We start from the raw sequence: 10,744 nt of genomic DNA, 5'->3' as shown, positions 1-10,744 counted from the left end.
TATATATTCAAATAATTAAAAAAAAAAAAAAAAAAAAAAGTTCATTTACCTGTTATTACCACACACCAAATCCGGTCGTTGGTACTTCCTGGCTTGTGTAGCCACCAGGTAACAAAAGCTCAACACTGCTCCTAGCATTCTGGAGCACTTCTGTTGTGTGAATCATCTGCAACCCTCTGCGTGTCCTCCTTCACTACATTCAGCATCCTTTTGTTCCTCTGCTACACATCACAGCCTCGCCTCTCTAACTTGCTTGCTCAACTTTAGCTGTGCCTCTGATGTACTCCTTTTGAGGGCGCACTGTAGTTCATCACTGAAAACGTTGGTGTGCCTAAGAAGAAGGACCTCTGTTGGAATCTAGATAATCAGCAGCTTGGACACATTCAGTGTCCATCCATGTATTTTATTCCTTGCCCCGGCTGTCGTACTGTAGGATGAGAGGCGGGGTACTCCCTGGCACTGTGTATTCATGTATTCTTTAGATGCTCAGCAAGCTCCTAAAACCACAATAAGATATGCATCTGTATTTAATAGGTTGCACGAGATGGATTTGTAGATTTGATTAATATCACACTAATTTTGAATGAGTTTCCCTCGATCAGATCATTGATTTGTAAGTTATGTGTGTCATGAAAGTCTAATCTGTGTGGAGTCCACATGCATCGGCTTATTATCTGTGACAGTGGTTTGTTTTTCTGAGGCTTAACGCAGACGCCCACAGGCTGTGTTGTTTCTGGTGTGAGATCGTGCATCGAAAGGAGAGGGCAGTGATCTCAGGCGAGCTTAGCCGGTGTTAGACTCGGTAGCTGAGAGGAGAAAAGGCTGTTGATGCAAATGCTTGGAACAATGTGGTGCTGATACTCAGGGCCAGGCTTAAAATGTCTATTGCTGCCTTGAAAGGATGTATCTGAAGGAAAGAAAAGACCCGGGAGAACATGCTCAGAAGCGCGTGCTCAGCATACGCTCATTGTCGTGGGAGCTGAAATGTGAAGTTGGTAGCTTGTAGACTTTGATACCTGACTCTTAATAATGCAGAGCCGGCAGCCTTGAAGATGGAAAAGCTTCTAGTCATGAACTCCCTGAAATGTCGAACGATCACTGTGGTCAAAATAAGGGGGAGTAGTTCAAGAGGCTCTTTAGTTTCATAAAGTGCAGATATACAGATCTGTTTTTCTAAGGACTGTCTGCATCTTGTGTAACTCAAACTGTATTCATTTAACCACAAGAGCCTGGCTCTTACTTTTTTTGGAGTTGCCTATACCTGGACAAGGTCAGGCCAATATTTTTACATCTTGCTCTCTAACCAAAAAAAAGTTTTTAAAAGCCCCTTTCTGAAGTTTATCTCAAAACAGAATTTTCAGCTAGGGGTTGAATGATATATCACTATCAGCCAATATCAGGCTTACTGATCAGCGGATTACCAATACCGTGGCCAATATTTATCTGCCCTTTGAGATTTGATAGTGTTGTGATGAAGAGCTTTGGTTTATAGGCCACAAAATTAGGAATAAATGCCAACAAAAATAAGCTTTAGAAAAATGTGCAGGCATCGGCTATCAGTCAAGTTATCATCCTAAACATCAAAGTTGTTTTTTTTCTTTGATCCCTGGATATGGTGACGAGTGGCTCTGACTGTGAGATAAATCCACAATGAAAATAACTGCAAAAATAGCCCATTAGGAAACTTCTATGCATCATAGCCAGCTTAAGCTATCACATCAAGTTGGATCGATAACCTTCCCCCCCCTCCAGTTTTACAATGTGACATGGTAGCCGGCTGGTTCAATACAGGCCATCATGTCATAATCACACCCAGTCCTGGGATTTGAAATAACACAGAACTCATCTTCCAGCTGAGGCAAAAATGGGAATTAAGTGCACACCGGGGGAGATGATTCAACAGGAAATGTTAATTCACATTATGAACACAGAGTGTGCAGTGCCTCAGGAGGGAGAATCTGCAGCATCATTATGTGCGCTTTAATTCCAGCTGGGTTTTTTTCTCAGGTAGCAGCATCCCGTGACACCTGGGAGCAGGAGGGAGACGAGAAGCCGCTCGGCACCGGTTCCTATTAATAAAAACAAGGCATCAAGCGGCTTCTCGCTGAGCGGAGACGTGTTTACCAAAGCTGTCGGAGGAGAGAGATGGAGCCCAAACCACCGGTGTGTTACTTTCTAAGCTGACAGCTGTTTTAATTGACACCCGTACCTTTTGTTGATGATGGGCCGCGTATGTGTGAATTCGGATATGATAATAGGAGTTCATGAGTTTGGGAAAAACATTGCATCAAGCTACTCTGTAATTCTAATTATAGATACACTTTGGTTTACGTAGACAATCTTTAAATAGTGAAATATTTATGTCAGAAAGTCATGGGTGATTATTAGTGCTGTTCAATACTGTAAATTATGCAATAGGTCTGATACCAAGTAAATATAGGGCCAGTATTACTGATGCCGATACAAATACTACTAACTTATAAATGCAGCTTGTAGGGACGATCACGGTTTACGACATGAATCGTCATCAATTGCAAACTCTAAACACATTTTAATAACTACTAAATCACTGTCATTTTTACTTTCCACAATAAAATGCACATTTCAGCTTTTATTTTGAAACTGGATGTGTTTTGGAGACCTGGAATATAAAAGCACTTTGGGTTACTTCTGTTGTTTAAATGTGCTACAGAGCATTTAAAAAAAATGGTGTGATGGTCGTGTATTTTTTAGAATTTTTTTTTTTTTTTTCCATTTAGTATAGTAGCATATTCAGTAGGGCTGTTCGATATAACGATATATATCGGATGATGATATAAAAACGTCTATCTTTTCATTTTACGCTATCGTTTGTTTCGTGGTGTCGCAAAATAAACTGTTTACGGCAATATTTTTTCATTGTTTTGATGGTCACTGTAGTGGCTATATTAATTTCTTAAAGTTCTCTCTTTCTCTTATCTTATATTACCACACTACCGACGGACAAAAGCGCCTGTTTTTATGCATTGTGTCCGCTTGTTTATGTTCCACATAAACCTTTCACAATAAAGCTCAAGATCCTGTTGAGACTTTTCAAAATAAACTGAATCACGTGAAAGAGCAGATTATTTACGGGTGAGAATTAAAAAAGAGCCGCCAGGTGCTAAAAAATAAACCTTAGACTCAAACGTTAGAACAGGCTTTTCCCCGCAGCACGCCGTGTAATAAATACTCACAAAGAAAACGGCGGCCTTTACAACTTATGTCTAAAAATGTATCGTTTCATGCATCGGTTAAAACACTCGACTCCAGCTACATGACACGCAGCTGGAAACACTTCCCGCAAGACGAGCTGCCCGAGATTCACAGAATTTACAGAAAATGTTACATTTTTGTGATTTATATCGTTATCGGGACGATAGATGTCTTATATCGGGATATGAGATTTTGGTCATATCGCACAGCCCTAATATTCAGTATATATTTTTTCATTCCAAGAAAATAACTTAACACAATTCAGTGGGCTACATGCCAGACTTGGAGGATAGAAATATTGGTCCTATCCTTTTGCTTTAACTTTGTGTCTGAGTGAAGCAGCTATATGTTCTAAAAACAGTTATGTGATTAGGCTGCCTCTTTCAGTTACTCTAAAAAGATACTGACAGATCTGCATGAAGATTTTGCCGAAATGAAATTAGAATAGGAACATTTGGGAGCCATCATGTTGGTGTTTTCAAGGAACAGGAAGCAATTCAGAAAACCACCTGGAGGTGGAGTGAACTGTCAGCTGTGGCAGAGGTTTGCAGTGTTTGTCTGCTGTCATTAGTTGTTTCTCTCTCTTGTTGGATCTGATTTTCATGAATGCTTTAATATCACTGATTTCAAGCCGCGGATGATTTTTAGGGTCTGACCTGGATGTTTTTGATGTGTATGTCAAGCTGAAGGTGGAGGGAAAAGCTTGACTGCAGTATGTTCTTACTGAGGGTGTCTGCTGTCTCATTGTGGAGTCTCTTTAGAACCATTAGGGGATTTGTTTGCTCCTGTCTGAATAATACTGCCTCCTAATGTAGCAAGCAAAAACAAACAGATCCTAGAAGGTAATCGCTGTCATTTATTAAGGTCACTGTATGTGCTGTTGTCCTCAGTGTCCACACACAAACATAAAAATCATGATGTGCAGCAGAGCAGTTCATTAGACGTTCTGACGGTGAAAGTGTAGCAGTCTAAAACATGGTTGCATGAAATGCGTCTGTTATTCAGTCCCACTGTTTACCTCTCACAAAACATAGCAAGCACGTGTTCGTCGATGCTGCTAGTCCCAGTCACCGGTCTCAGGAACAGTCCCGCCACCGCGTCCGGGTCCACGGCGCGCAGGGTGCTCAGGACCACGCGAAGCTTGCCGGACCGGCTCGCGTTCCCCCGGTTCCCCACGTGCTCATAAAGCGCGCGCTCAGCCTCCCTCTGAAGCGCGTGGATGTACTCCTGACACTCCAGCTCAGGCACTTTAACAAGGCGGACACAGACAGGGAGACATGTTGAGCTGTTTAAATAATCACTGTTCACCCACCCTGAATCCACAGCTGTATAAATGCGTTGGTGTGTAATGCTGTTAGAGGTGTGTGTGTGTGTGTGTGTGTGTGTGTGTGTGTGTGTGTCTTGTAGTAAGAGGAAGATTTAGATCTAGTTCAACCCTGTATATTTATCAGAGCAGGGTTATGACACAAAGCCGTGTGGGTCACTCGTGCCTGAGTGCGGGTGTAATCTTACCCGGGGTGAACAGTATCGCTCCTTTCAGAAACGCGTGTTCTTTGACGGTGATAGTGAGTCCTCGGCACTTCACCAGAAACATCTGGATACTCTGCACATCACAGAGAGGCACCCCAGGGTATTGAGCGGCGCCGGCAGTGCGCCCTCGTCGGTCCGCGTCGTGCGTCAGAATCTCGTGTAACAGACTGGGCTTCTGCGTCTCCACGGTGTCGAAGTCCACGGAGTCCTGCACCAAGCCCAAGAGCAGCAGGGGCGCCCAGCTGTTGCGCACGAGTCGGAGCTGGTCATCGGCTGGCAAACCCCGAAAACACGGCACGTTTTTCACGAACCTGAAAGTTTTGAGCAGCACCTCGCAGGCTGCTCTGATCACGGACTGTGGAGCCCGAATGGCCACCAGCTTCCTCATGGACGCGCAGGAGCAACACCGGTGCGCAGCGGTCGTGTCCTCGCGCGCCTGCGGGCACAGAGCGTCTCTGTTGAGGATGCTATAGAGGATGCTGCCCTGCCCCGTGTCCTGCGTGACTTTACACTCACAACACGACATGGCGCCCCACGCTGATTATGAGCCCTTCATGGCGAGTATCATCTTTTTTATAGACTTGGAGCACAACACCCCCCCCCCTTTCCCCTCCACCCCAAAAAACTATACCAAAAACATACTTCCGGTTAGCAGTTTTCAAATTAAAAGGACGACAAAATGATAGCAGACAAATGAATAGCTACAGCAACAGTAACGCTGACTTTAAAGAAAGAAAAGAAACATTGGAATGGGGGAAAATGGTTTCTCCTTATGCTTTTTGTTTTTATAGGTTTCAGTCCCGAGTGCATCTGTAATAATCTGCACATTATAATCTGCTAATAAATTGGACAGAATGGTGGTTTTTCAGGCATCATTTATGAGTCATTGCTAAAATAATGAGTGCAATTTAAAAATGATGATGTTCTATTGTCAGGACAAGTGGTTTATAATCTTCCTGATGCTGGAAACAACAGCCAGCTGATTGGAGCAAAGACCTGTTGCCTACAGAGATGTTGCACAGTGCCCTCTGGTGGGAAAACGATGTAAAATCAACACTCATAACATGGTTGAAGAGTGTTTCTCCAGTCACTGCTCTGCTGAAATTTCATTTATCAGCATATCAACAAGTGTATCAGCAGATGGCTAATATTGTTTGGGCTCTAACCAATTCAAAAATGTTCTCAGATCTTGGAGGGAATAAAGACACCATGTAGAAAGATGGTTTATTCATAAAGAAATCAGGGATAAAATACATTAAGTTTTACTTTGCAGCATTTTCTTGGATGCTTTAGCTGAATTTCCAAGTGACAGCTGAGGTTTTCATAATAATGTGAAATGATTCACATGTATGAACAATGATAAGATCATGATTGAGCACAATTTTCTATTAGTGTTAATCAAAATAGACTCAGTTCAATAGTTTTACGCTGTAACACGGGTTAGAATAATTTTGTGTAAATCACCACATTCAGTTTAGTCTAACTGTGAAGATGTGTCATTTCCACATGTCATCACTGATATGCAGTGGAGTATATTTAATACAAGCAGAGTCTATTTATCTGAGGTTTAGGTTAAACCCTGGACCCTGGGGGAAAGAGTATGTACAGATAAACATGGTGTGAAGGTGACAGTCGACCCTTGGAGGAGGAAAATTAGAAAGGAGATGAGTGGGTTCTTCCACAGGCAGGAAGTCGAGTAATTCCCAGCATTACCTTGTTACTGTGGTAATCTGTTAAACAGTGACTGTTTTATGGTATGGATGGTTTGTCCTGTCATGCACTGTACATTGTTGTTGTGTGGTCACTGCAGGATAAATATGTGTAAATCTGATGTCTTTTCTCATGAAATCAGACTGAAGAAAAACATTGCTTTGACAAACAGCAGGCATCCCCAGAAAAACAGGCTCAGGTACAAAAAGCATCATCTGTCAGTGAAAACACGAAAGACGACATCACTTCTACACTTTTACTGTCACTGACACGAGAACGGACTTTGGAAACATGAGTTAAAACTAACTGCAGTTTTCCTTTTTGCTGCGTGTAGAAGATGCATGCAACTTTTAAAATGTTCAACAAATATAATAAAGCAACTTGGTAAACTTGGACACTCACGTGCCATTTTTATAATTTTAGTATTAGGAAAGCATAAAAATGAAGCTTTTATTTTGAAAGCAAAATGGTCCAAGTTTCAGCCTCACTGTGGCTGCATGTAGCTGGCTTGATGGAAGACTGAGTTGAAGCCCATTTGTAGGAGTGAAATGGGTTCACATAAAACACTAAGCAGGGGCCTCTGGCAGCAATTGATCTGAAGCTCACATGTGCTTATTTGTAGCGGTCCAAACACGACGCTGTATGTTGTGCATTCAGTGTTTTAAGGTTAACGTATCCTGCTCACTCTCTGAGGCTTAATTTGTTTTTGAATGAGTGTACCATGCTGCATATTAAGCTCCGTTTGTCTATGCAAAGACCTGCAGATGGCCTTAGAGGACAGAATACAGTAAAACCAAAACATGTAAATAACCACCTTGTACCACAGGGTGTACTCGATGTCTGCGCCGGGTCTGCTTTGTGGTTAGCTGTAAGATCTTGCTAAAAATTCAGAAATACTACACACTTCTGATAAAGACAGGGAATTTGGCACATCTGAGCAAGTGACTGACTGAAATGAGTCAGAATTTGCGTCAGGCTCTTTGTGTTTGACTTTCAGTTTGACTCGAGCTCTAAAATCAGTGATGATCTCTCGCTTGAAAGGTCCTGACATTTAGGACTTTGTGGTGGAATGTTCGGGAAAGTTTTCATCGCAGAAGGTGACAGAGTGCTGGCCGGCTTAATTCAGGTTGTTTACAATCTGCGGAGCAGACACAGAAGTGACGGACACGGCATAAGTGAAGGCTGTTTACTTAAACTTTTTTTTTTAAAGTTGTTTTATTTTTTGCTTTTACTTTGAAGCAAAATCGGCAAACCTTTCAAGCAGTTTTTATGAGATGAGCCGGCGATTCTGTACATGCAGTTTTTATATTATTAGAAAATTAATGCAGAAAAGGCTTCAGAGTATGTGTCCTGAGGCCTCTCACAGTAGCTGTCAGGTTGCCTGGTTTGCTTCTTGAAGGACGCGTGAAGTTTTATTCATAGCGAGACTGAAACGCATAAAGCCAAACAGCTGAGTCTTTGAGTCTGACAGTCTGCAGCCCTGCAGGTAATAAAAGAAATTCTGTACTCAACTTAAGCCAAAACAGAATAAATATGTTGTTCTGAGGTTTTTGGAGTTTGTTTTGTTGTTGTTTTGATGGAAGTCGTGCGGCTAAATTCTCTGTCCATCACTGCGTGAAGGATGCTGCCGTTTTCCGAAGCTGAGTGTAATCTGATCAGGTGTTTTTGGGCGGAGGCGTGCAGCCATTAGAGTTTGATTCCATTTCCTCAGCTGTGAGGGTTTGAAGCAGCAGGCTGATGGAGGCATAAAAGGAAAGCTGCCCTCAGTGTGTAATTACCTGACAAGGCCAGACATTTCTCCTTGTGCGAGAATCTGTTTCTATAGTAACAAAGTGTAGCAGCAAACATACGTCTGAATTCAAACCAAGAACACAGTGTTGATTATACAAAGGTCATTGAGGGATGTTAAGTGGGATGAATATTATGCAGAATTCTGAAGGTCGCTGACGCCTTTCATCAAACTTGTTTCTAATGATCCTTTTTCTGTTTCTCAGGGTTGTTTGTGAAGAATTTCATTCATCATCAGGGCCTTACACAACTTTTCAGCATCGCACTTTAACAAGTTCCAATGTCGACAAGCCTTGAGTCAGAGAGCACGCAGTTCTCCCTTTGTTTCACTTTTGTCTTGGTGTGAGAAGACCCTCTGCAACATTAATGCTGCGCCTCTTTGTGAAACACCAGAACTGGTCGGTCTGTTCAGTTATTGTGTTACTAGCCAGAATTCGAGGTGCTGTGGAGTTTCTTTCATTCAGAAGCAAATCATTGCATTGTGTTGCTCTGATGCTATCAGCCGAGAAACCGTACAAGGTGATTTAAAAAATTAGACATTTTGAAAAGTCTTTTGATATCCTCTAATTATAAGAATTTGAAATACTTGATTTATTAGAGCAGTTGGAGCACCCTGATATTCACAATAATGTTAGTAACTGTAGTAATAATAATGGCAACAACAGCAAAAAAACAAAAAACATGTTTTTGAGCCAAATGAAAATGATTTGATGGGTTTTATCTGCCGCTCATCTACGTCGTACCGAGAAATGGAGGTGTGATTAAAGCCTGTGATACCTGCTTCTGCTTTGTAAAGGTGCCTGAAAATATCTTAAATCTAAACTAGTGCCAGGTGGCGGCTGCTAACCTCATCATAGCACAGGATTTCCTGCGTTGTCGGCTCAAATCAGCTATTTCGTAAGCAAGAAAAAAATGTCATTGCAGTAAACGTTCTCTGTGGAGGAGAAAGAGCAGAGGAGGCAAATTCCCCCAGTCCATTTAGCACAAGTTCTTCCATCTGTGTGTCTGTGACTTAGGGGGGGAGAAATTCATCATCAGCTCAATGTCTCACAGTACTGATAAAGGTCAGCCTTAGACTGAAGGCAGACAGACAGGCACAGTGTCACTCTTGTCACTAACTTGTAACTTTGGGCTTTTCAGAAATCTGCAAAGAAATGGTCAGTATTTTAACTTCTTTTTAAACTGGCTGGATAAACCTAAGGCTTAGAGAAAGACTATTTCTGTGGTTCAAAGTTGGACAAAGATGGAGCTGCAATTTCTTTAATGCTTACTTGCAATTTTGGGGTGAACTGAGGCTTTGATTGGTTTATTTTTCTGCAGCTTGTGGCGTTGCAGTGCTTTGACATGAGCTTTTGCTTCCTGTCCTGTTTTAACCACACTGTTGAAGCCTCCCTTGCTGCACAGTTCATATTTATGCACAATCTTCCATCTCGCGGTGGATTGAGGCTGTAGCCTGCAGGTAGACACTCAGCATGTCCTTCATGACCAAAGCTCCGTCGCTGCTTTGATATTCATTATCCTGAACTCGATGTGAACTCAGGAATTTTTATTTATCGCTGCGTGTGTGTGAAACTGAAATATTCTGATGGAGCAGCTGTTCAAAGAAGTTGAGCGCACGGTACTTTGAGAGGTTGTTTCTCAGTAGCACTGATAGATTAGAACATGTCATTTGTTCATATAACAAACACAAGGGTAACACTGTAAGCCACAATATGCTTAAGCTAACCACAACATGACTTTTCTAGAGCAGACATGATTTGAAACTAGAGCAGAGAATATTTTTATCTGATCTGCTGAAGCAGCTGAATCGGATGAAATGAGGTTTTAATGACCTCGCATGTTCAGTATCTGTTACACCTGTCACCTCTGAGGCCGTGCGGTCTACTGTTATTGACCAGGCGTTTTTCTCCCCTTGAAAACTGAGCTGTTAATCATTACAGATGTGGAAAGATTCATTTTTAATAGCTCTTTGGTTAATGTTATGCCCACAAGGAAAATATTATAAAGTGTAGATTTGTGTCTTTTAAAGCCTGAATATATTAATATGTCACTGAATGCATAAAAAATTATAATGTAACTTGCTGCATTTCTTAGATTTATAGTGTGCATGTTATTTATTGATCCCATTTTCACTACAGATCACTAGAATTCTTAGTTTTATTTTTTATTAACTTAATTTTTTATTTAATTAAAAATTTTGCACTACTTTGTTTTACGGCCTTCAGTATGGGAGTGTGGTTCTTTTAACTGTAATGATACTATTTTCACTTTGAGTCTTTATGCTGCTGCTGTAACAGTAAATAAGTGTCAACATGTGAATATCTCACATGAATGTACACTGACGATTCTGTAAGTTATGTCATATTGATTTATTATTTTTAAGTTAAAAAAATTTTTTTCTTTCCCCTTCACCGTTTTTATTTTTGTACCTTGAATGTCACCCAACCGAAGAAATGTAACAGAGCGTCGACTCATCTCAGCT

General features: G+C 41.4%; 1 protein-coding gene across 1 annotated transcript; it reads right to left on the bottom strand.

Annotated features, from left to right (window-relative positions):
• Positions 1-4,070: 4,070 nt before the first annotated feature.
• LOC146360912 (nuclear receptor subfamily 0 group B member 1-like) lies at positions 4,071-5,506 on the bottom strand. Its single transcript, XM_084922349.1, has 2 exons — positions 4,747-5,506; positions 4,071-4,481 (listed from the first exon to the last, which is right to left on the bottom strand). The coding sequence occupies exons 1-2, from the start codon at positions 5,288-5,290 to the stop codon at positions 4,249-4,251; spliced, it is 777 nt and encodes a 258-aa protein (XP_084778475.1). The 5' UTR covers positions 5,291-5,506; the 3' UTR covers positions 4,071-4,248.
• Positions 5,507-10,744: the final 5,238 nt, after the last annotated feature.

The sequence above is a fragment of the Perissodus microlepis genome, chromosome 23 (assembly GCF_051167445.1).
Source record: "Perissodus microlepis isolate ML-2025 ecotype Zambia chromosome 23, ASM5116744v1, whole genome shotgun sequence".
In the NCBI taxonomy this organism is placed as follows: Eukaryota; Metazoa; Chordata; class Actinopteri; order Cichliformes; family Cichlidae; genus Perissodus; species Perissodus microlepis.
This window is presented reverse-complemented; position numbering and strand designations above follow the sequence as displayed.

Excerpts from the sequence above, each read along its gene's own strand:
- LOC146360912 (XM_084922349.1), bottom strand. The coding sequence starts at position 5,290 with ATGTCGTGTTGTGAGTGTAAAGTCACGCAGGACACGGGGCAGGGCAGC. Across the intron at positions 4,482-4,746 it reads AGCGATACTGTTCACCCCGG|TGCCTGAGCTGGAGTGTCAG; the intron begins GTAAGATTACAC and ends GCCTTGTTAAAG.